Source organism: Phyllobates terribilis, unplaced genomic scaffold (assembly GCF_046119375.1).
Source record: "Phyllobates terribilis strain yellow unplaced genomic scaffold, ASM4611937v1 Scaffold_7__3_contigs__length_470593459, whole genome shotgun sequence".
In the NCBI taxonomy this organism is placed as follows: Eukaryota; Metazoa; Chordata; class Amphibia; order Anura; family Dendrobatidae; genus Phyllobates; species Phyllobates terribilis.
In genome coordinates this window covers 321707735-321734553 of record NW_027362767.1, presented here as the reverse complement: position 1 = coordinate 321734553, position 26819 = coordinate 321707735, and the positions used below count along the sequence as shown (strand labels likewise).

At 41.6% G+C, this 26819-nt stretch overlaps 1 protein-coding gene across 3 annotated transcripts in view; it reads left to right on the top strand.

The window, feature by feature from the left end:
- The window catches only part of TRPC5 (transient receptor potential cation channel subfamily C member 5), a 538378-nt gene that overhangs the window by 273285 nt on the left and 238274 nt on the right, over positions 1-26819 (top strand). For all 3 annotated transcript variants that reach the window (XM_073641140.1, XM_073641141.1, XM_073641139.1), the window contains one exon: positions 10960-11481. In XM_073641140.1, the coding sequence (XP_073497241.1) occupies positions 10960-11481 (522 nt within the window). The remainder of the gene's footprint in view (positions 1-10959; positions 11482-26819) is intronic.

The following is a 26819-nucleotide window of genomic DNA, read 5'->3' as shown; positions in this document are numbered from 1 at the left end:
GCTGACTTTCTAAAATGGGCATACAGGCGGCGTACTTTAACAAGCAGATCATGCAGCTCCGGCTAGGATTTGAGAAACCGCTGAACCATGAGGTTAAGCACATGGGCCTGGCATGGTACGTGTGTGAGCTCGCCTCGCCTCAGGGCCGCCACCAGGTTCCGGCCATTGTCACACACGACCATGCCTGGCTGTAGGTTCAGCGGTGTGAGCCACAGATCTGCCTGCTCTTTTAGAGCTGTCCACAACTCTTCAGCATTGTGCAGTTTGTCACCTAAGCATATTAGGTTCAGCACAGCCTGTTGCCACTTGGCCGAGGCAGTGCTACAGTGCTTCCAGCTTGTGACTGATGTGGTCATTTTGGAGATGGAGGCTGAAGAGGAGGAGGAGGCTGAGGAGGATGAGGTGCAGGAGCTGTAGACCGTGGGGGCAGCACTGATTGACCCAGGGCCCGGAATCCTTGGCATCGGGAGGACGTGTTCCGTCCCAAGGTCCGACTGGGTCCCGGCTACCGCTATGTTAACCCAGTGTGCCGTCAGCGAGATGTACCGTCCCTGCCCACAAGCACTTGTCCACATGTCCGTGGTTAGGTGGACTTTACCGGTAACTGTGTTGTTGAGAGCACGGCTAATGTTTTGGGACACGTGCTTGTGTAATGTGGGGACGGCACACTGGGAGAAATAGTGGCGGCTGGGGACCGAGTACCGAGGGACGGCCGCCGCCATCAGGTTGCGGAATGCTTCCGTCTCCACGAGTCTAAAAGGCAACATTTCGAGCGCAAGCAGTCGTGAAATGTGAGAATTTGGTAGTGTGGCCTGTGGGATGTTGGCTGCATATTTGCGCTTGCGCTTGCGTTTCAAGGACTGGGGTATGGACAACTGAATGCTGCGCTAGGACAAGGACATGGATGTGCTGCTACTTGAAAGTGCGCAACGACAGGTCCAGGGAAGGTGGCGTCTTCGCATGCACCATGGACATGGATTGGCTTGCATGCACAACAGCGGAAGAAGCAATGGTGCCACCTGCAGACACTGTTCCTGGACCCTGGGGTTCGGCCCACAAAGTCGGGTGCTTTGCTGCCATGTGCCTGATCATGCTGGTGGTGGTCAGGTTGGCCATTTTGCCACCCCTGCTGATGCTGGCCTGGCAGGTGGTGCAAATGGCCTTTTTGGGGTTATCGGCAGAATCTTTAAAAAACAACCAGACTCTGGAAGACCTAACAGTTGTACTGGCAACTTCCTTCGTGTTGGTGTTACGGGGAACGGTTGCCTGCCTTCTGTCTGCGGCCACCACACTGCTTCTTCCTGCCTGTTGGGGTGCTCTGCCTCCATTCCCCTGTGTGCTGCTGTCCTCGCTCTGCATGTCCTCCTGCCAGGTTGGGTCAGTTACTATATCATCCACCACCTCGTCTTCCACTTCCGCACCCTGGTCCTACTCCTGACTTTCTGGCAATTGTGTCTCATCATCGTCCACCTTTTGTGACACTTTCCCACTGTTGCCTTCGTGTGACCATGACTGCTCAAATATTTGGGCAACGCTACACGCGATCTCCTCTTGCCCCACTTCAAGTAGACCAGGCGAGAGGCCCGAATCTATAAATGGAAAAGTGAACAGCTCTTCAGAGGCATGGTGGGAGGAAGGAGGATCAGGGTGAGGAATATGAGGTCCAGACTCACGGCTACTAAGACTTGACCGTGCGGAAGACAGGGTGGTGGTGGTGGTGGCTAAGTGACTGGAAGCATTATCGGCTATCCAACCAACAACCTTTTGACACTGCTCTGGGTTCAATAGTGGTGTGCTGCGGTCCCCTAAAAATTGGGACAGGAAGGTCAGGCTAGAAGATGTGGGTGTTTGTTGTGGCACAATTTCAGCTTGCCCATGGACTTGTCCTCGGCCTCTGCATACACCATTACCATCATGTCCAGTTCCCCGTCCCTTGCCACGTGCCTTGCCCATTTTAAATGGAGGACAGTATCTTCCACGCTCATTACAAATGACTGAGTTTGGAGCGAACTTATATGTGATCCTTGTGACGGAGAAAACAGAGTTTAAAATACCTGGCCTGTAGGTAAGTAGTTTGAACAGCAAACTGGTGTGAATTGCTTCACTGACACACTAAAGGAAATTTTTAATGGAGGCCAGAAATGTCAGTATTTTCTGACAACGTATATGTGATCCGTGTGACGGAGAAAACAGAGTTTTAAATACCTGGCCTGTAGGTAAGTAGTTTGAATAGCAAACTGGTGTGTATTGCTTCACTGACACACTGAAAGAAATTTTTAATGCAGGCCAGAAATGGCAGTATTTTCTGACAACATATATGTGATCCGTGTGACGGAGAAAACAGAGTTTTAAATACCTGGCCTGTAGGTAAGTAGTTTGAACAGCAAACTGCTGTGAATTGCTTCACTGACACACTGAAAGAAATTTTTAATGCAGGCCAGAAATGGCAGTATTTTCTGACAACGTATATGTGATCCGTGTGACGGAGAAAGCAGAGTTTTAAATACCTGGCCTGTAGGTAAGTAGTTTGAACAGCAAACTGCTGTGAATTGCTTCACTGACACACTAACGGAAATTTTTAATTGAGGCCAGAAATGTAATATGGAAAGGACCTGGCTGTATTCTGCAGTGCCAACAAGCAAATGGCGCAGAAAAACGGTGTTCTCTGGATTGCTTTTTAAGCAAATAATGAGGATTAAGATCCAAAGAAAAGTATTCCTGGCCCCTGAGACCTGGGCCTTTGTATAGAAATATCTAACAGCATCAGAAAGCAGAATTGGAATGGAGCCTCTTGTGCTATAAGCACTGCAGTCTGCTATATACCCTGCCTGCCTATATACACTGCCTGCCTGATATCTCTGCAGATGGATTAGTTAGTCCTCAAAAGGACTGTTTGTTAAGATGGATATGTGTAAGTACGGTTTTTCTCCCTACACTACCTAATACACAAGCAAATCTCTCCCTGACGCAGCAGCACCTCTCCCTGCACTGTCTAATTCCGGAGTGACTGTGACGAACATGGCGGCGCCAGGTCTGACATAGACCTGATGACGCATTGCGGCCAGCCAATCACTGTAATGCCACAACCAACATGGCTACGGCATTACAGTGAGTGGCAGGCAATCCTTGCATGTTCATTGACTCTCTAAAGAGCGCCAAACATGCAGGGAGGGGACCCGAGCTCCCGCCCGAGCAACCCCGGAAATACTAGGCGAGCGCCGAGCATCTCGAGTAGTGAGATGCTCGGGCGAGCAGTAGAGAGCATGCTCGCTCATCACTAATCTTTATAGTTATCATTATTTAGTGCTGGCTACACACTGCAAAAGATGTAGATATTCAAAGTACATACATTAGGTCTGAATTACCCAATTTATCAAATAGTCATTTTCTAAATCTTTGTTGACTACATTTGTAAATGTAGAAATGATCTCAGGCTGATCATCTGTCATAACAGAAGCTTCCTGAGAGTCTTATTTGCAATCCCTGATTAGCTAAATTTCATTCAATTGCTCATTTTGAGTTTAAGTGTCACCTCTTGTGTAAATTTACAGTATTGTGCAAAAGTTTTCGGCAGGTGTGGAAACAATACTGTAAACTAAGAATACTTTTTTAAAAAAACAAAACATATAGATGTTATTAGTTATCAAAAAACAAGATGCAAAGTGAACAAACGAAAGAGAAATCGAAATCAAATCAATATGTGGTGTCACTACCCTCTACCTTCAAAATAACATTAATTCTTCTAGATACACTTGCACACAGTCTGAAGAACTCCAAACATCACGGAGAACTAACCATAGATCTGTGTATGTCGCTTGTTGCAAATCATTTGGTCTCTTCATGTAAAACCCAGACAGACTGGATGATGTAGGGATCAGGGTTTTGTGGGGACCATGCCATCACTTCCAGAACTCATTGTTCATCTTTACACTGAGGGTAGTTCTTAATGAAATTGCCTGTATTTTGGGGGTCGTTGTCCTGCTCCAGAATACATTTGAAGCCAATCAGATGCCTTCCTAATGGTATTAAATGATGGATAAGCATCTGCCTGTATTTCTTAGCATTGAGGACACCATTAATCCTCACCAAATCCCCAACACCATTTGTTGAAATGCAGCCCCAAACTTGCAAGGAACTTGCACCGTGTTTCACTGTTGCCTGCAGACACTCATTACTGTATCAATCTCAAGCCCTCTGACCATCAAACTATAGCCAATTATTTTAAATTTTGACTCCTCAGTCCAGAGCACCTGGTGTCATTTTTCTGCACCTTAGTTCCTATGTTTTCATTCATGGTTGAATCCCTTGTTTCTATGTTGAAGGTATGTTATTTTGGCCGCAATTTGTTCATGAACACCATTTCTGGTCAAACTTTTCTGAACAGTAGATGGATGTAGCTGTGTACCTCAGGTTCTAACAGATCTGAGCTGATGGCACTTCTGGATCACCTCCAATTTCGAAGGGAAGTAAACATGCTGTATCTTTCATCTGCTACACTAAGTTTTCTTGGCTGACCACTGTGTCTACGGTCATCAATGTTGCCCATTTCTTCAGAGCTCAGCACATCTTGAAACTTAAGTCTGCTTTGAAATCTTTTTCCCGGAGAGACTTTGCTGATGCACTATAACTACCTTGTGTATTGTTGCTGTGCTCTGTCTTGTCATGCTGTATGACCTGTTACATGAAATGGTCTTACATAACCTCACCTGTGTATCAGTGTTTGGCAGTTCTGTTTCCAGTTGTAAAAATACTACAGAGCTATTGCTGCTTCAGTTAATAACTGTGTTTCAACCTACATATGAAAATTATAATTGTTTTGTGTTTGGTATAATTAGTTATTTACAAAACTACAAAATACATGACTTTGTGCAAGTGTATCTAAAAGAATTGATACAGCTTTGAAGGTAAAAGGCGATCACACCAAATATTGATTTGATCTAGATTTCTCTTTTGTTCATTCATTTTGCACTTTGTTAATTGATAAAAATAAACTATTAACACTTCTATTTTTGAAGAGATTCTTACTTTGCAGTATTTTTTTCACTCATGCCTAAAACCTTTGCAGTCGATCTGTTTATGATGTCATATTCACCCTAGTAAAATTAAATGGGAATTAAGCAGATCCTTTCACCTCTTTGCAAATTCTACATAAACAGCATTCCCTAACAAACTAAAGCAAACGTGAACAGGTGCAAGCTGCTATGTCTTCATTATATACAAACCAAAGAATAGAGTAGCATTCTGTGTGCACTAAGTTATATGCAAACATTGAATATATTAATTATTTTAAACACCATTATTCAAAATATACTGCACTTATAAAATGGAGATGTTTGGTCAATTTGTGTGTGCCCACCAGCCATGACAAATCATGCCTTTCTTTGATAGGACCCTGAACTAATATTTTTTAAATATGCCTATCCTGGGCCAGAAGATCGCAGCAGTTAATCTCGACTGTGTCACTCAGCTAGTAATGGCATACTTCCAAGGGTTCAAAGTTCCTTTATACACTTTATACAGGATGACTGATAAATCAATGGTAGAATGATCATAGGTAAATTAAATGAGAAATAAAATGAGTTAAAAAGGTTTGTTCAGTTTGTTTATAAATCCTGTAAATACAAGCCTTATGCTGCAAGCCATCATGGTAAACTCCTATCTTTAGGGCCAACCTCAACATACATGCTTGTTTTTCTTTCATTGATGCAGCTGATTCTCCAGACTCAAGAGCCATGCCAAATAAACTGTATAGGTCTAGCTTAATAGCTGTATCCTTTAGCAGGAAACACCCCAATCTCATATGGCAGGTATTGCCTGTGGAGTAACATGGTTTGCCAGCAACTGGTGCAATGCTAGTACGTTGCGCCTGGACCGTTTACACTTCCTGAGTCCCTTGCACCAATACTGTATGGAATCCCTTATGTCCCAATCACATGTATTGTGCTTAAAGGGGCTGTTTATTCAGAACCGATAAGTCTGCAGTCCCCCTTTGTGACTACAGACTTATGAATCCCCCTTGCGCACGCACTGCGCGCTGCGGGGATTCACCAGTTTCAGACCCGATAATGGAGGGTAGGTATGAGTTACTTGCTCAATACAAGTGTATAACTCGTACATACCCTCTGTTACCGGGTCTGAAACCGGCAAATCCCCGCAGTGCAAAGTGCGTGCGCTGGGGGGGGATTCATAAGTCTGCAGTCACACAGTTTTGACCGGACAGCTCCTTTAATCAAATATTGACGTAATTATACTTTGACCCTCTAGTTTTTCCTGCTCTTTGATGAGATATGATATAAAACAAAATAAAAATGTATAAATTGTTATATAAAAATTTTTTACCTTCCCTTTTTTAGTACATTTTTATGTTTTTTTGTGTAACTATTTTATAGCTTAGTTCTAGCCCCAACCAATACCTAACCCTAGCTCTGGCAGGGTTGGAAAAAGTGTGAAAAAAAGTTACCTTTATTATATTATCTTATTTTATATTTTTAAAAGGGGAGACTTTTATAAATTTCAGACAGCTCTTCTAGTAGGTCTCAGTCTCTACTGTCACAAAAAAGTGAGAAGAGAGGCAAAAGGCAGCACATGTGCAGTGGACATGATTCAATACTGGTTTGCCCAGCCTCAACCGGGTGGGCGCAAGTTGCTCCAAGAAATTATTTTTGCGGCAGGATCATTTGACAATGGGGGAAGAGAAAGGAGCTCAAAATGTTGTGCCCCCATAGAATTTGGCAACAGGGGCAACCATCCTTGAAGCTCCTTCACGATATGCCACTGAGTGTTGTCAAAAGTCAGACCATCCCTATCATATTTGCCATATACGACTAAGGGCGCAGTCAGGCACTGTCACGCTCAGATCAGGAGAGCCAATGGCCAGTCAGAGGACTGCGATGTGATCTTCAAGCAAGTAATGGGGCCGTCTGACTGCACCCTAAAGAGTACCCTTGACTTCTTCTTTGTCCTCCTTGCTTTGTCCTTTCCTTTGGAGGTGTAATATAATTTGAAGCTCCAGGGCCTCAATTCAAAATCTGTAACAGAGCCTCTGACATACATGTGCAATTTATAATACTAGTGTGTTGTTACATGGCAGAAGGGTCTTTGGGACCAGTAAGGCACTATGGGGGCGATTCATCAAGATGGGCGATTCTCTCACCGGTCTTGATGAGGGTGTATGTTGAAGTGGGCGCTTCTGATTCATTAAGAGGGTCGAATCAAGCGAGTCATGAAATGGCGTGCACCGTTATGGGCCCCTCGTCACACATCTTACTCCAGATTTGTGTTTTTGCAAATGTCACTCTTCTCATTATGAATTTGTTGAGCAGGTCTCGCCTTGCCCTGTCACACCCCCATCCTGCCAAAGCTCTGCCCAATTTGTCAGAGCTGGGGCAAGAATGGCATGACTTTTCAAAGCTTATTTTTTTGCAAGAAATCTGCTGAAAAAGCTTTAATGAATCACCCCCTAAATCCTAGAGGTGACTGCTACCTCTGCACCCCAAATAATCTACATCCAGGTTATTCCTTGATTACTTTCTATTTTTCCTAGAAAACAAAGCATGTTGTTCTTTGAGAGAAAATATTCCAAATGGAGTGTAAGTAGGGATGAGTGGACCCGTGGAAGTTCAGTTTCATTGGGTACGACCGAGCTTTAGTCCAAAATTTGGTTTGGGTACAAGAACAGTACCCAAACTTGAACCGAACGCATAAAAGTTAATGGGGAAAAGAACTTTGGAGCTGAAAAATCTCTCTCTCTCGTTCCATTCCATTCCATTATTCATGAAGTCAGTTTTATCAGAAGCCAAAATTATTAAAAAAAAAAAAGCTTAACCAAGTTTTAAGAAACAATTATCCAGCCGGGAAGCAGAGCCAAACAGTGACTGCGCGTTTCATCAACATTTTCTTCTGTCGGTTATTTCTTTGCTCAGAATGCCCTGAATTTTCATTTCTAGTTTACTATGATTGTTGGTTGTCATGGCAATCCCATCTTCCCTAATTTCTGTGACTTGGAGAGGTCATTTTACATTCTACTGACAAAATATTTTTGTGAGGGAATGACAGATTACTGCCAAAAAAATATTGTTGTTCTGTAGAAATTAACTGTTGCCAAAAACCGTATGTGTCTGACCCGGCATAGTAATTGCCAATGACTAAGGAACAAATTTGTAAACAGGTAACAAGACTCATTAAAGTGAAGCTTCCCCGGAGTCTAAGTTAATGATTATATTTAGAAACTGCATAAGCAGCAGTTCTTTTATATTCTGTTCTTAGTGGAATCATTTGTCCAAGCTGTGTTTTTCTAATATCCTATAAGGCTTCGGGAGTTTTCATTTTCCACTGATGCCTTGCACACAAGTCATAAAATGCAGGATGATTTAGTACATTCTGTATTTTGCACTGTGTTCACAGAGTTTAAACAGCCATACACCACAATAAAGTTGCCCTCGAGTAAAAAAAAAATGCAATTCCACAATTGTTTTTTTTATTTTTTTATTTACCATGTTCACTATACAGTAAAACTGACAAGGCAATATGATTCTCCAGGTTAATACGATTATACAGATACTAATCAAGTATAGTTTTTTTTTTATTTAAATGGTGGAAAAAAATGCAGAGATTTATAAAAAAAAATTGCTTTTGTCGCCATTTTCCGAGACCCATAACTTTTTCAGTTTTCAGGGATTGTGGGGCTGTGTGAGGGCTTATTTTTTTCATCCTAGGCTGATGTTTTTTCTGATACCATTTTGGGGTAGGTACAATGTTTTGATTGCCTCTTATTGCATATTATTTCAATGTTGCAGTAGCCAAAAAAACGTAATTCTGGCATTTTGATATTTTTTCTCATTACGCAGTTTACCAATTTGGATTATTTTGTTATATATCTTGATAGATCAGACTTTTCTGAACACGACGATACCAAATATGTGTATTTTTTATGAGAGAGAATGAGTTTGCCATTCACTTCCCTTATGTTCGCTACTGGGGTCGAGGACGTCCAAGCGTCCGACGTGCTTGATTCGAGTACCGAGCATTTCAGTGCTCTGATGTGCATAATCTTCGGCCATGAATCACTGCATATAGGAATCATTAAACGTTAAAGATATACAGCACCATATGTTCACAAACTTAACAAATAAAGTCTGATTAGATAGGACAATATTCACACGGGTGGACACCACCAATTGCACAAGATGCAACTTGTAGTGTTAAATGTCCTTTCATCCATGATTTGCTGAGCATATTCTTGAAAGACCAGCTGCAAATACTTCCCCTATGCTTTTATAACACTGAGTAGGGACCACAAGCTCTATAAACTAGTGCTATGAAAACAGCCGTAATCAAGCACACAGATGCATGCCATCCAATAGCCTTTGGACGAAGATCCAGAAAATTCCTACTACCTTCACAGGAAATAATTATACTTCATAGGACAGTATGGGATTGTAAGTGTTGGGGTTGGATGTCAGATAAAATACGTTGCTATCTTCACTGATCAAAAAAAATAAATAATAGATTTGCATCAACCCGAGAGCAGTCTCATGATGCCAGGTACGGCCATGCAGGCTTACCCATAATGGTTGATACGCTTACATCAAGTGGTTTAACACGGTCAATCACGACTATCACAAGAACAATAAAAGATGAGGACAGGGAAATCAGTGGCCATTTTAAGATTTTAAAAGCTAAAGATAGGAATTCAGAGCGCACAGCCCATCATTACAAATAGGGGATAAGAAGGCCTAAATCTTATTGTGGTGCACTACAGCAGTGCAGAAAAACATAGAAATGGGAGTGGTAGTCTATGTCTGTGAATAGTAATATACAGATTAAAGTGATAGGGAGGTGCTGGACCTGCAGAGTCAGTGTGACTGTGAATCAATTGATCTGTGATGTCCTGATGTAACAGTAATTTAATAGCACAATATTTTTTTTTACTTATATGGCACACTTACAAACAAGCAGGGCAGTTTAATATTGCCTTGTTCTAATTTTGTGCTTTCATTGAAGAGCTCAAAAAGGGTTCAATACATTACTAGGAGACCTCAGAGTGCTGTATTCTGTGCAATTAAAGGGTTTGCACTATAGAGATACACAGCAAATATATTCTCTTGCAAATCAAATTTTTGGGGAAAACTCGATGAAGCAGTGGAATTTGAATTTCAAAAGATATGATCATCTCTAATATTTAGTCTAAAAGAACACTGTAGGCAAAACTATGAGCTCATGGGCCTCAATACTTTATGTAGCAAGTTAACTCAATTGAAGCAGGACCGGGAATGCCAGCTGCTTCTGAAACCCCAACAGTTATGTCCCATATTCTCATAATCCAAGAATCATCTAATAGATCTAACAGTGAACTTCATACTATATGTCTACCTATTTTAATTACCAATCTAACCACTTTTCTAATGTACTTCATTTACAAATTCCCTACTGTTTCCTCTCTACTTTGCCTTCCAGTCTCATTTTTTTTAACTTCCCATGATCGTTTCGTTTGAGTCTCCCAATGTGCAGTCACTGACACAACATCCTTCTCCTCCCTAAAATTAATCGTTATTGGGGTGGCAGCACTGTGGTCACTCCATGCAGTTGCTTTCCCTGCCCTGAAGCAGGATGTCATTAGGAACATCCTTTTCAGAGGCCAGGCTATGTCTTTTCTACTAAGCATGTGCCTGTTGTCAGTTCCGCCACATGCTCAGTATGGTCTCATCGCTTGCAGCACTTCTTCGGAGTGTCAGACTACCCCTTTAAGGAATCTGTATATATCATAATCTTATTTTGCTGCCTTGTACAATATGACGTTTGCTTTCTCAATTAGTGACTATCTTCAGACGGTCCGTAATGTTTTTTTCTACTTTCAGTTTATTTTTATGCGTTTGTTTTACCGTTTCTTATGTACTGTAACTTTGCAATATTAAAGAATGCAAAGCAATTTAGTTATTTTTTCTTTATTTCTCTTACCAGGTACCAACATTAATGATGGACACACAGTTTTCAGAATTCACGCCAGACATTACGCCCATTATGTTGGCAGCTCACACTAATAATTATGAAATTATAAAACTTTTAGTCCAAAGAAGGGTGACAATACCTCGCCCACACCAGATACGTTGCAACTGTGTGGAATGTGTCTCCAGCTCAGAAGTTGACAGTCTCAGACACTCCAGGTCGAGACTAAACATCTACAAAGCTCTGGCCAGCCCATCTTTGATTGCCTTATCCAGTGAGGACCCTATATTAACAGCTTTCCGCCTTGGGTGGGAACTGAAAGAGCTCAGCAAGGTGGAGAATGAGTTCAAGGCAGAATATGAAGAACTATCTCAGCAATGTAAGAAGTTTGCCAAGGATCTACTTGACCAAGCAAGGAGCTCTCGAGAACTGGAAATTATACTTAACCACAGGGATGACCAGAGTGAGGAGCTGGATCCTCAGAAGTGTCATGACCTGGCTAAGCTGAAGGTAGCAATAAAGTATCATCAGAAAGAGGTAAGGTGAACTTACTGTAAATAAATTTTTCCTTTTTTTATTGCATCAATTTTGAAAAAAAATTGAACAAAGATACTTCCAATATCTAAGGTTCACCTATGAGCATAATTTTAAACTGTGCGTCTAGATATCATCTACATTTAGTTGACTTTAGAAATACTTTGCTTGGTTTATCTTGTAGTAAGCTCAGGTTAGAGATTGCAGTGTCACATACAGCTTCATTCACCACTGTGCTCATTGCGATTAAATAAAAAATTCAGAAGAAAAAAGGACCGTATACGGTAATAATTTCACATTAAAAAACAAACTTTATTTCATATATAATTAACATAAAATCATAAAAATTGAAGATGGTGTTAATACAGCTGCATTTACATCATCTCCAATTTTTATGATTTTATGTTAATTATATGTGAAATAAAGTTTTTTTTAATATGAAATTACTACTTTAAACAGTCCCTTTTTCTTTTGAAATGTTGTGTATGTATGGAACCCGGCATCACTAATTAGGGCTTCTTCTGTTTATTGCTTCTAAATGAGTAGACGTTCTGTCAAAGATACATCCTTAGGATGGCCATCAATATTACATTGGTGAAGGCCAATTACGTTGAGGGAGGGAATAAAGGGAATGCAGCACTGTGAATAGCATTGGAGGAAAGAATAATAAATGTAACTTGTATTCTACTGAATATGCAAGGTGTAAAAATAAAGGAGGAGAGAACTCATGGCTGAACTTTAAAGATCTCCAATAGCAAGGGCAACAGGAAAAGAAGTAGAGCCAGCAAAGGGTATACTCAACAAGTGGTCAGAGAGGTAGGAAAAAACCTAGAGACAACAGTGACCTAAAAGGTAATCTGTCTCTAGGTTTATACTCCCCAATTTAAGGACAGCATAAAATAGTGGTAGAAACACTGTTTTCAGAAGCAAGACACTCACTGTGCTTCTTGCAGTAGATACTATGGTATTATCTGCTAGTCCTCTTAGTTATTTCTAACCACAAACGCACCATTGATTGACGTCTTTCTGACTTTACTGTGCATATGCAGAAAGCTGCCGATCAGTAGTAATGACTGTAAACTACAGCAATAATCCTAGCAAATGACCCATCATTAGAATTAGGGTCTTTGCATTTACTTGATGCTTTATACTTTATGCTATGGGGCAGCATAAACCTAGATTTCAGGTTTCAGAGGTTCAGAGAAGAAACGAGAGAGCACAGGATGAGTCAAAAGATGTTTTTCAGGAAAAAGGTTATAACAATATGTTTAAAAGAGGAGTGAAATATACTAGAAGAACTAGAGAGGTTCAGTATTTTTGTCAGGTGAGTAGTGATAGCTGAGAAGAAGGACTGGATGAGGTATGGGGGAATATGATCACTAATGGAGGTAGTAGAGCGAGAAGAAGAGAGTCTGGATACATCATCTGTTATTGGGCCACATGATGATATTGAACAACAGGACGTGTCGGAGGGAAGAGGATCAATGTTATCACATGAAGCAAAGTTTTAAGCATGAACTTGAAGGAAATCAACTTACATTCATAATTGTCTCAGCAGACATTCATCACACAGAGAGATATGTAAAATTTGCCACCATCTGTGTTAGGAAATTCAGAGTGTGAGAGACCTTTCTTCATATGGAAATTTCATATGGGAAACTTTTGAGTATTTCATCACAATCTTTGGTTGCCAGATCAGGGCAAAAGAAGAAATCAATTGGGTCTCATTAAAACAGAAATATTTCATCAGCAGAAATTTGGTGAACTTTACAGATGTTTCGTATTATAAATTTAATGATTCTAAGTCTTAAGTCATATTCCCTATCAAACTAAAAGCAGGATGGAGACTTTATTCCCCTTCAAGTGGGCTGAAAAGAGAATTTCATATTTAGGCATAATCCTTACATCTGCACATTTATTGGTACAGGAGAATTTTTATACCATATATAGTTCATTTAAAATGGAGCTGGAAAGATACTCGACGATTGCCCTATCATGGATAACTAGGATAAATGCTTTTAAAATGACCTTACTTCCCAAATTATTATATTTATTTAGATGTATTCCCTTAAAAATTCATTTTAAGTTGATTAGTAGATATCAAGAATTAATTGGGAAATTTATATAGGTGGGGAAAAAAACAAGCGTTTAAAAAAAATTATTTCCTATTCCTTTAGATTGGGGGGTATGGGAGTTCCGGATGTTTTGGCCTATTATAAAGCTGCTATTCTTGATTCAACATGGATTGGTGGCTAATTGTGGTTCTACAAGGAGAACACTTGAAATTGAATATCTAAAGCCATCAGCTTTTTCTCCTTGTTTACCAACTATGGTGGCAATCTATATATGCTTGGAATAACTGGGCCAAAAGGAATTTGTCGATTTCTCTGGCAAATATTTCTAATAGGTCTATAGAATTGCATATTCCTTATTTAAATCTAGCACTATGGCAGAAGAGCAGAATTAATACATTAGCAAATATATTTGATCAGTTCTTATGCCATTTGATAGCATCAGAAATAAATATTGTTTGAGTAAGGCTATGTGCCCACGATGCAGAAATGCTCCGGATTTTTCCTGAGCGTTTCTGCATCTCCCTGGCAGAAAAAAAACATGTGGATTGTACATGCGGATTGTACATGCGGATTGTACATGCGGATTGTACATGCGGATTGTACATGTGGATTGTACATGCGTTTTTCCTGCCAGGGACATGCGGATGTGAAGCGTTCTTCATATGCATTTCCGCATGCGGGTTGTCAAGCGCTTTCTAAGCGATTTTAGCATCACTTGGAAAGTGCTTGACAACTTGGTCACATTATACAAATCCATGCAAACGGCATGGATTTATATAGTGTGACCTTAAAGAATGTTTAAAAATAAAAAATAAATATATACTTACCTTCCGATGGCCCCCGCAGTCTTGCTTCGCTCGGTCCTGGCTGCCGGCAGATCGCGGTACATTGAAGGACCTGCCGACGTCAGCATCGCGTGACCCGTCACATGACTATGACGTCAGCGCAGGTCCTCCAGTCCATCGCGAGCTGCCGGCAAGCGAAGACAAGCACACCGGAGGCCGTCAGAAGGTAAGTATAATATTTATTTTTTATTTTATTCTTTTTTTCACAGTTTCTATGGTACCCGGGTCCGGAGGAGAGTCTCCTCTCCTCTAGACCTGGGTACCATTGGAACGCATGGAATGCACATCTACATATGCAGTGATGCGGAATCCATGCGTTCCAATGCAAGTCAATGGTGGCGAAGACGCAGCACTTCCGCAAAATAATTGGTAGTGCTGTGTTTTTTTCCGCAATAATAATCCGCATCGGAAATTTCCGCAGCATGTGCACAGCACATGCGGATTATCATTGGGGAATATGGCAGGCCTTCTACCATGCATTTTTTAAGCGTTTCTGCAGCGTTTTTGCCGCTGCGGAAATGATTAAAAAACGCATCGTGGGCACACAGCCTAAAAGTTGTTTCTATCAATACTTACAAATTAGACATTTCCTGGCGTCATGTTCTTCAGATAATGGAAATCCTGGAGGCCCACTCCAAAAGTTTTTAAATAATGCTAACTCCACGACTAAAGGAAAGTCTTTAATTTATAAAATCTTGAATAGTCCACTAGAGGAGTGGAAATTGCCGTATATGCTTAAGTGTGAAATGGATTTAGATATATCAGTACCAATGCAGAATTGGCATAATGCGATAGGACATAGGACCCCTTTGGTCTTTGGGTTGATCTCAAGTTTAATAGGGATCCGATTAGTAGCAAATCCAGCTCTAGCAGTGTTGAATATTGGAATAGATCAAATCCCACATAAATTCAGATAGCTAGTAATCCATATATTAATTTCTGCCAGACAATGCATAGCACTGAAATGAAAATCTCCCTTTATTCCCACAATGGAAGATCTGATAGGGAAAATGAATACCTACTATCATTATGAATATATGCTAGCATCTTCGTGGCAAAATAGAAGGAAAATTATGGATAGATGGAAATTGTGGACTCTGTCCCCGTGGGCCATTCCTATTAACACATGATGTCTTAAGTAATGTAGTAATGTTATGTTAAATGTTATAAATGTTGCACTTTTTTATGATCATGTCCATGTCTTATGTTAAATGTATAACTCTAAGGCTAATGTATATAATTTTATTTTTGTTTTGTTTTTGTTGTAAAAATGAAAAAAAAAATATAAAGAATATGGGAAAAAAATAATTGTCTCAGACATTCATCACACTGAGAGATATGTCAAATTTTCCACCATCTGTGTTAGGAAATTCAGAGTGTGAGAGACCTTTCTTCTTATGGGAATTTCATATGGGAAACTTTTGAGTATTCCATTGCAATCTTTGGTTGCCAGATTGGGGCAAAAGAAGAAATCGATTAGGTCTCATTAAAACAGAAATATTTGTTTATGAGAGAAAATAATGAGTGATGATTGAAAAAATGTAGCCTACCCTTCTTTGTATTATTGTATTAATGCACAAACATTAGTAAATGTATTTAAGTGAATTGCATATTTAAAGTCCTGCTACAAGTTTTCAAAGGTGTTGTCTCCTTATCAACATTCCCTATTAACATGCTCTAAGGTTTATGGACATCATAGATGGGGTTCTGCAGATCTATAAAAGTGGATCCTGTTCTGGTCTACATGAGCACTCTATGTATTATGTTTGCACACTTGGTTACAAATGTGTACAGGTACTTAGGATCAATTTCGGGTCAACATAAATTAGCACATAGATAGGGAACATGAAATAATTGTTAGATCAGTTTGGATCCTAGAGTTGAATAGAACAGCTGATCACTTATGAGTAGAGATGAGCGAACCTGAACTTAAAAGTTTGGGGTTCGTACTGGGCAGTTAGTGTCTGGTGCTAAATGCCGAACACGGACTTCTCCCGAAAGAGAAAATAATTTTCCAGCTGAAAAGTTCAGGTCCCCATTGTTTTCAGTGGGGTTCGGGTTCTGGTTCACGTTCGGTACAGTTCTGGTAACACTTTGGAATAAAATTCGGTTGGGTACCAGAACCCAAACTTCCACGGGTCCGCTCATCCCTACTGATGAGCCATTCTAAGACTTTGGAGCTGGGGATACAAAAATATCTGTTTTTTTTTATTGAATAAAATCATTATGTACAGGCATTTGTCAAAAGGGGTAATACGCACTGTATTGTGCCACAGCCCAGTACACACATAATCCTACATCATTGTTACATAGCATAGGAGTATGATGTACTATACTATACATCAAACTCCAAAGCTACACAAACACGCAAGCTAAAAGAAAAAAACAAGTCAGACAATAAAGTATGATGATGAACCATGATTAGGGAGGGTAATAGGAAAGAGGAGATGTGGAAGGGGTAATCACAGGCCCGCAGCTCTATTGAAAGACAACTCATGGAGGGGAGAGGGGGGGTAAAAGGGGATTAGTCCTTGTTCTCATCATAATCATCAGGACTGTCCAAGATGGAATAGTCTCTGAACAGGCTACAGCCTATGGCAGTCCAGAATGGACATGCTCTCCCTCCTCAAGACAAGAAGGTTCATGGCAACCTGAGTAGCGTCCTTAAACAGTTCATATGGCGCCAAGCCTCCTGAATGGCTCCGACAGTATGAACCCCAGGGAAGAGTCAGTAAAGTATTGAATGGTACAATAAGCTCGCTCTGGAGACAAAGTTCCTCAGGTTAGATTCACAAACTTATAATTGATTAGAGGGGCACATGCATGACCAAACACTCCATACAATGTTTTTTCTGGATATAGTGGTCTAAGGGGGAACGCTTCTCCTTGTGGAAAATACCAAGCTAGCGTAAGGGAGACTTACAATGTTCCTGTGGCAATTGAAATATGCAAATTGCCTCTTCAGGGAGGAAGAAGACATGAACTCTAGTGCCACCTTTTGGATGTAGCAATCCTTAAAGTCAATATCGACCCTTTAAGGAGCCTTGCTACATGTCTTAAGATAAGTTCAAATCTTTTTCCTCTCTGAAGATGCTATTTGTAAAAAAATTTTCTCAGAGGAGCTTAGCAAGGTCTATAAGTCTCCTTATGCTGACTTTTCACTCTCCACAAGGGGAAATGTTCCTAAATAGACCCTCAGTCAGAGGGTTCCCACCTAGCCAAATAAAATCTCCTGCTTTGCCCTGAGGAGGGGCAAACACTTCAAAACACATATCTGCAAATGGAGTTTCTGGTTTGGTTTCATATCATCATAAGTCATGTGGCACAGCTCATTAAAGGATCGATAATGACTTTTATGATTGCTACGTCCAATAGGTGGCGCTATAATTCAAGCCCTCATCCTCTCTGAAGAGGCTATTTGCATTTCTGGACAGAAACACTGTTTTCTGGAGATCAGTGGGGATCTAGCATAAAACCCACACAAATTTAATAATTATCACCTATTTAGTGGATTGAAACCCTTGTAGCATAAAACATATTTTATTCTTTGTATTCTTTGCAAAATAAATAACAAAAGGTTCATATTTTAGCGCATTTGAGTGACATCAGTTACCCTGAAGACTACATCTTTTCTCATACGGTTAAACATTTTATTATCAGTTACGTAGGGAAATTTAACTGGATGTATTTAGATTTTAAAGAGTAAAAAGCCTCCAAAGTAGAATATATCTTATATGACATCTCTTTGACAGGAAGGCATTCTGGAGTTTTACTCGCAACTCAAGATTCCCTGGAGGATTGAATCTAATGAGAGAATGAATGCTTCATTAATAAACTGTTGATATCTGTATTTAGAAGAGTTAAATTATATTTAAGAGCTTTATTTTTTTGTTATGATTTGCTGATGTTTACCACTACAGTAGAAACATGTAAGTGGTCTCATTCTCTGTTCAAATGGATTGTAATATTTTGGAATAAAGTGTATTGTCCTTTTACCTAAATGATGGATCACTGTGTAACTTAGAAGAATTCCATAACTGCCCATTTCTATCGATTGGAGGTGGTACTTACAATAACTTCCCACTCATTTCTAACATTTCTGAGCTCCTTAAAGGGTTTGTCCACTACTAGGACGACCCCTTTTTAATCTAAGGGTTTGGCGTTGATAAAATAAAAAAGCTCCTACTTACCTTCCGTGCTGGCGCCATTCCAGCGGTGTCGGCACATGCATTCTGGGGCTCACAGGCGGTTGTTATGACACATGAGCCCTGAGCCCAATCAGCGCTGGCGTCACTGTCCCCCACCTTCGGAAGTATTGAATATCAAGAGGAAATGAGAGAACATTCGCAACCCTGACTTCCTCTTGATGTTCAATACGTGAAGGCGGCACCAGTGACACCAGCGCTGATTGGGTGCGGGGCTCACGTGTCATAATAATCACACAAGAGCCCCAGGAATGCGAGTTCCAACACCACTGGAACGGTGACGGCACGGGGGGTGAGTATAAGCTTTTTTATTTTATCGGCGCCAAATATTTAGATCAAGAAGGGGTTTTCATAGTAGTAGACAACCCCTTTAAAGAGATTTCCATGTGACGCGCCCCCTGGGCCATGTTCAGGGGATACCCGGAGCCGGATCTGTATGGGGGTAGTAGTCCTTGTGGCGGTGACCCGGTCCGTGCCCAGGGTGTCAAACTACGTGTGTGGCAGTCTTTGTAGATGTTGTTAAGTGTCGACTACGCCACCCGTTGAGTGCGGCTTTGAAGCCGCCGCTGCAGAGCAGTCCGCTGAGGCCGGTGGTATATGTGCAGCAGTGATGGTATAACCCCCAACGGGAGGGGTATGGCCTCAGGGCAGCAGGTGTGGATGATGGGGGTTGTGATGATGCAGGAAGGAGAGGCAGAGTCAGGAGATGCAGTTTCAGGGTTTTTACTCACTGATGTTGCTTTAGTCACTCTGGCCTTGAGTGACCACCCGAGCCGTGCTGCGTCCACCAGGTCCTGGACTCGGCCAACCCCCAGGCAGTCCGGAGCGTGGTCCTGAGCTTCCCTGTCTCTCTCTTCCTCCTGGCCGTTCCCACCAGGGATCCACCTTTGGCCGGCTCCCTCGGGTCTCTTGGTGGTCAAACCTCCTCTGGGTTCCCTGACCCTATGCTTGGTGTGCCTTTCTGGTGGATTTGGTGAGGATCGTGGCAAATCTTGACCACGACCTCCGGTTCCTGGCTAAGGGTTACTTCTGCCTCTGCCAGCTTGGGTTCCGGTACCCGTGTCCGCCAACCCCTCACCCTTTCTGGTCTGTTTCTGGGTTCTTGGGGTTCCTTCTGTCTTTCTCTCTGGGTCCTTCTGACTCCTCTCTCTTCACTGCAGGCTTTGCTCTGGAGCTGGGCCCAGCCGGAGCCACAGCTCCCTGTCAGCCCTCCTGGCTGAGCTCCTCTGCTCTTCTCCTCCTGCCTGAACTGAACCCTGATCTAAGATGGTGCCCACCTTATATACTCCCTCTATGTGTGAGCCCAGGTGACCAGCACCCAATGAGCTCCTAGCTTTACCCAGACTACTCCCCCTATCTGCCCCTACACTACTGGGATGTTCCACCCCCCCTCCCACTCCAGCCAGGGACAGACGCTGTCGTACCTGCACATATACTGGTGGGAGTACCGTTGTTCTGTCCCCCGGAAATGGGATGTATGTAGTGCATGCAGCCTACTAAGCTCAGTTCCACACTCCATCCTTACCCGGGAGTGGAATACCACACCTCTGGCTTGAGGTGTAATACCCCTGTAGCAGCCGAATCCTCAGGGTGCTACACATGTCATAAGATTTGATTGTTAGAATATGTTGTTTTGTACCAAGATTTGAAATTATCCCATATTGAATGAACGGAGTGGAGGTGCGCATGCTCAACCTCCACTCTTTAAGAGCCTTGGCAAAGGATCCGTTATGGTCCCAGTGGTCATACCACCAGCAATCAGGAACTCATCCCTTTACTATGAATATTGGATAACTTCAAATTTTGATACAAATTATTTAAGCCAGAACAAAGAAGTACAACAACATTCAATCTAAGCTGAAAAAAAGTATTTAGCAATAAAAAAATGTACAAATCTTTATTAAATAGATTAAAACAGTGTAATGACAAATTATACCCCCTTTAAGACCATGAATAAAAACCCCAGAGGAGGGGCGAAACCTTTTCAACCTGAGTTAGGAGTATAAAGTACAACACATGCATTTTATTTATTGAATTCTCTCATATTTTGCTTTTTCTTTTTTCATTTCTACTCAATGCTAGTAACCATCTATTTTTTAAATAATAAGTAATAGAGAAGCAGATACAGGAAAGCTCCTAGGGGGCATGAATGCCATTTTATAGCAAGCTCACACACAGTGCCTAGGGCACACCAACATTAAATACAGCCTGAATGGTGTCAGACAGGCACTTTCCTCCCCTAGTGTTTTACTGCTTCAGTAATCCAGCATATATTTATGCCTGCACTTTGCTGTCAGTGTACTATAGATCCTGGCTTCATCAAAAGCATTCATTCAATTCAGCCATTGTGGCGTGAAAGGATTTCAGCTGTTACACTGTCGACAATGCTCTAGTATAAAAAAGGGATAAATGATGTTAATAGTAGTCTATTAGTCTACAGTATGCACACCTAAGTGTTAGGAGCCAATGTTGGTGTGGGGAAGGGTCCATCAATAGGTTCAACAGACCCATTCATAGGTTGGTGGTGCTTATCTGTTGAAGACAAATTCAGTAAAGCATCATGGCTGCTGTTGAAAAATTTACCTTTCAAAGTATGGCTGACAGCTACATATTCTGCACAGTACTCTTTGGTAGTTCAGGGTGTCTTTATGGCTACATTTTGGAGATATTTTTTTCATGGGAAGGAATACACAGTCACCAATTTTTTTACCACAGGCCTTGATACAGTTGGATCCCTGTTGTCCCTGTTTGGGTGAAGCCCACTCATCACCCTGAATCTCTTTGACCTATATGCAGTGAACATAGCCTATACATCAGATGAAGGATTTTTCATCCAAAATGTTACTTAATACTATACTTACTACAGTGTATCCAATGGATATGGAGTATTGACAATAAATCCTATTTGAAGCATATCCACATGCCTTTAGGTGTACAGTTCCTTCACTCTGTCTACTGTTGGTCTATAGGAGGTCAGTGGTTGGCTCTAGAGCACCTAGTACCCATTTCAAGCTAAGGGCACAGTCAGACAGCAGAATGAATAGGACCACAAGGCTCGGATTGGCTGCGACTCTCCCGACCCGAGCATGACAGCTGCATAGAAATACATGAAGTTGTCTCGCTTAGGAGAGCCGCGGCCAGTCCAAACATTGAAGTTCAACTTTGGTCTGATTTATACAGCCATTTGACAGCACCCTTACTGTAATTCGCAGGGTGTGCCACCTAACTGTTAGATTACCAATTTTGAACAGAAAATTGTTTTTTTTTCATACTCACTTGTCGCACTTTATTTTCCTATCCTATGTTTTATGTGATATTGGGAGTTGCACTTTAATGAATTTTTTTCTACACAGTGATATTTGGCTGTGAATAAAAAAAATCATACAGCTTCAAAATTTTCCCAGAGGGGAAAAGTTCCAATTCTATAGCAATAATTTGTAAATGGTGGAACAGGGAATAATAATAATTTAGAAATGGTAAAACTGGGAGTTATGGTATATAGTGATGATAATTGCTGGATATATACAAACCTCAGAGATTTAAGAGATGTAAACTGCTACTGGTGTTCCTTCACACTGAAGAGCGACCAGAATGGTGACCGGTCTGCAAACAATGTCCTACAAGGAACGGTTAAAGAATCTAGGAATGTGTAGCTTGTTAGCTTCACAGAGAAGAGCGACCAGAATAGTGACCGGTCTGCAAACGATGTACTACGAGGAACACTTAAAGGATCTGGGAATGTTTAGCTTACAAAAGAGAAGACTGAGAGGAGACTTAATACCAGTCTACAAATATCTCAAGGGCTATAACACTATAGAGGGATCATCCTTATTCTCATTTGCACAAAGAAAGACTAGAAGTAATGGGATGAAACTGAAAGGGAAAAGATACAGATTAGATATAGAAAAAACTTTTTGACACTGAGGGTGATCAATGAGTAGAACAGGTGGCCACGAGAGGTGGTTACTAGTTCTCCTTCAATGGAAGTCTTCAGAGGCTGGACATACATCTATCTGAGATGGTTTAGTGAATCCTGCATTGAGCAGGGGGTTGGACACGATGACCCTGGAGGTCCCTTCTACGCTTCTATGTGTTCCAGCGGACTAGGAATGTAGCATGCATGGAAGGCTCTATAACTGTGGCTACCAGGTCTCTTCTTGACTGTGTAATTCTCCAGTGTAAGATCAGGTAACTCTTGATCCTAGGAAGAAATCAAAAGCCGTTATGTGTCAAATAAATGCATGCTATGAATTTCACACTACTAGTGGCTAATTATTTATTTAGCACACAGAAGGGACATAATTGTTATACATTTATGCATAGCACGCATGAAAGATTAATTCAGGAGACGGAGAATCTCTCATTTCATAAAATGCATTCTCATTTTCTCCCCAGTTATTAAATAACCCCTTCATTTTCTATGATAATAGGGGTGACAGGGGAAGGTGTATGGGCGTCAATGCAATTGGTTACTTCTGGCAGCAACCTGTGTTATATGTGACATTGCTGACAACATGGAAAACAAACGTAGCACGTGACTGAGACATTATCATATTGAAGGTCACAGTGTGTGATAATACGGTATCATTCTAACTCCAGTATTTGACTCACTGTACTATAGAATAATCTCTAATCTGTTTATTTTCCAATTAAAAAATATTCTCTTCATATGCTTTACCTCATAAGATACTAAGTGACAATCAATACTGACAGTCATAACCGTTCTTCAGGCTGGGTTTACATCATGTCTTGGATTCATGATTCTGTCAGGGCTTCTGTCTGAACCACAAAAACTTTTGCCTTTTTTTCAGCTGTGTTTTTTTTTTTAGGTAGAAACACATAAGCACAGTCTACTACAACATTGTGGTCAGCAAAAAAAGATGGACACCGCTGGAAAGGAGATCAAAGTTTCATATTTTGGATTCCATTACCTATATTGAAGTCAATGGCTCAGTTTATTGGAGATTGAGACTGGAGTCCTGAAGGAATCATGAACTGGGTGGGACATGATGTGAACCCAACTTTATGGTTTCTTTTTGTACACTTCAACTGTGAGAGATCAAATCTAAAAATAAAATCCAGAAAATCACATTGTATGATTTTACACCTAATTAATTTGCCTTTTATAGCATGAAACAAGTATTTGGTGCAATAGAAAAACAGAACTTTTGGTACAGAAACATTTGTTTGCAGTTACAGAGGTGAGACGCTTCCTGTAGTGCTTGACCAAGTTTGCACACACTGCAGCATAGATTTTGGCCCACTCCTTCATACAGATCTTCTCTAGATCTTTCAGGTTCGGGGCTGTAGCTGGGCAACATTGAGTTTCAGCTCCCTCCAAAGATTTTCTGTTGGGTTCAGGGCTGGAGTCTGGCTAGACCACTCCTGGACCTAGAAATGCTTCTTATGGAGCCACTCCTTAGTTGACCTGACTGTGTGTTTCAGGTCATTGTTACCCAGTGCCCAGTCAGCGACATGTAACGCCCCTGTCCATGCCTACTCGTCCAAGTGTCTGTGGTGAAATGCACCCTGTCACACACAGAATTTTTCAAAGAAGCGGTGATGTTGTGTGCGACATGCTGGTGGAGCGCAGGCACACCTTTCTTTGAGAAGTAGTGCCGACTGGGCATCTGGTACTGGGGCACTGCGACGGACATAAGGTCTCGAAAATCCTCTGTGTCCACCAGGCGGAAAGGCAGCATTTCTGTAGCCAAGAGCTTGCAGATGGTGAATTTCAACCTCTTAGCTTTCTCATGGCTAGGAGGAAATGGTCTTTTACTTGTCCACATCTGAGGGACCGAGGGCTGGCTGTTGTGCTTAGACGGGGTTGAGAAGGGTGTCCCCGGCAAACTGCCGGTCTGTGAGGAAGATGCAGGCGGACATGTTAGGTTGCCTTGATCCAAAGGTGGTGCTATCGATGTCGGACAGCTCTGAACACCAGCTGGTGTTTCCACCTCCAAAGAAAATGATGACCTGCCAATCACGCTGGCTGTTGCGGGTAAAGAGGTGGCATGTCTGCGCCCCAAAACAGGTGTGAATGCTGTCCCCCCAGTCACAGAGGATGAAGAGGCCGCGGATGCACAAGATGTGGCAGACAGTAGTTGGCCCGGCCGGCTAGGTCACATTGTAGTACAGTGAGCTTCCCACTGCAACTTATGCTTCATATCCATGTGCCGGTTCAGGCATGAAGTACTCAAACTATGTATTTTTTGGCCTCTACTTAGCTTTTGCTGACAAATGTTACAGATAACACGAGTTGGGTCATCCTTATCGATCTGAAAAAATGCCCAGGCTATGCAAGGCTTAGCACCCATGCGACCTGAAGAGCCACCACGACTTGTGGTCAGAGGCAGAGTTGTGTTTGAGGATGCAGTTGTTGACGTGCTTCCAGTACTACGTCTCTGTCCAGGAAGGCGCAACCTGACCTCGTCGTCACTAGCATCCTCCTCCACCTCCTCTGCTGACCTCATCGACTGGCTGACTGCGGGTTGACAGTAAGTGGGATCTCCAACCTTGTCATCATCACCCTGTGTGTTATCACACCCGTCGTCCTCAGAGCCAACCTCTTCCTGCCCTGACAAAAAACTCAAGTTGTCGCTCCAATCAGGTATTTGAGTCTCATCATCGTCTTCCTCATTGTCTTCACCAACAGGAGTTACAGTTTGGGAACGAGGGTCTACATTATGGTCAGAACCTTCTGCGTCTGGTCCTGGATCCGACTCATAAAGATTCTGGGCATCAGTGCAGATCATTTCCTCGTCTGGATTCACAGAAGCTCTGGAGCCGACCTCTGATTCCCTGGCTATAGTATGAGTAAACAGCTCTGCAGACTCAACCATCTGTTCTACCCCATACTCAGACGGGCAGCTGGAGACTTGGGAGCTGTGAGGAAGCAAGTGCGATTGGGGTGACACCTCTGAGGACTGGAGTATTTGTGATGTTGAAGTTGATGTGGAGGAGAGCCCACTTAAAGGAGCAATTGATATCCGTTGAAGCACCTGCTGTTTTTGTGCCTCATCTGGAATTTGTAGCGATTGGCGTGGCTGTAAGAAAGGGATCTTATCACATTGTCGGCTAAAAGAAGTAGACATCTTAGTTTGGCTGGAAGATAGTCTTTCTTCTGCAGATGTTACTGTTGCTTTAGCACCTACCCCACGGACACAACCTTTTTTTTCCTTCCCAACACGCCTATTCCCCCTTCCACCAGCAGCAGGCATTTTTCCACTCATTTTGGTGGTTAACTAATTGACAACTCTGGAGTTGTTTGCACAAAAAACAATGGATGGGAACCGAGCAGAGCTGAGTGGCCAAACTGTGGTATTAGCCCAAAAGTATTGGCTGGGTTAGATGCAGTAAAACAATTTTATTACATACACAGGTGGTGGAGGTTAGTATAGATGGACTAATAGAACAAGTCCCACACACTGCTACAAGCCCAAATATTTTTTCAGAGCTAGATGCAGATAAAAATTATTTTGAATGTAAAACCTGGTGGAGGTTAGTATAGATGGACTAATAGAAAAAGTCCCACACACTGCTACAAGCCCAAATATTTTTTCAGAGCTAGATACAGATAAAAATTATTTTGAATTTGCAACCTGGTGGAGGTTAGTATAGATGGACTAATAGAACAAGTCCCACACACTGCTACAAGCCCAAATATTTTTTCAGAGCTAGATGCAGATAAAAATTATTTTGAATTTGAAACCTGGTGGAGGTTAGTATAGATGGACTAATAGAACAAGTCCCACACACTGCTACAAGCCCAAATATTTTTTCAGAGCTAGATGCAGATAAAAAATTATTTTGAATTTGCAACCTGGTGGAGGTTAGTATAGATGGACTAATAGAACAAGTCCCACACACTGCTACAAGCCCAAATATTTTTTCAGAGCTAGATGCAGATACAAATTATTTTGAATTTGCAACCTGGTGGAGGTTAGTATAGATGGACTAACAGAACAAGTCCCACACACTGCTACAAGCCCAAATATTTTTTCAGAGCTAGATGCAGATACAAATTATTTTGAATTTGCAACCTGGTGGAGGTTAGTATAGATGGACTAATAGAATGATGCTATGCCCAAAAGGTTTTACTTCACTAGGTGCAGTAAAAAAATTTGTATTCTATACACAGGTGGTGTAGCTTGGAACACAGATAGGCTACTCCACTGACTAACACACACTGCAAGAGGCCAAAAAGGATTTGCTTTGCT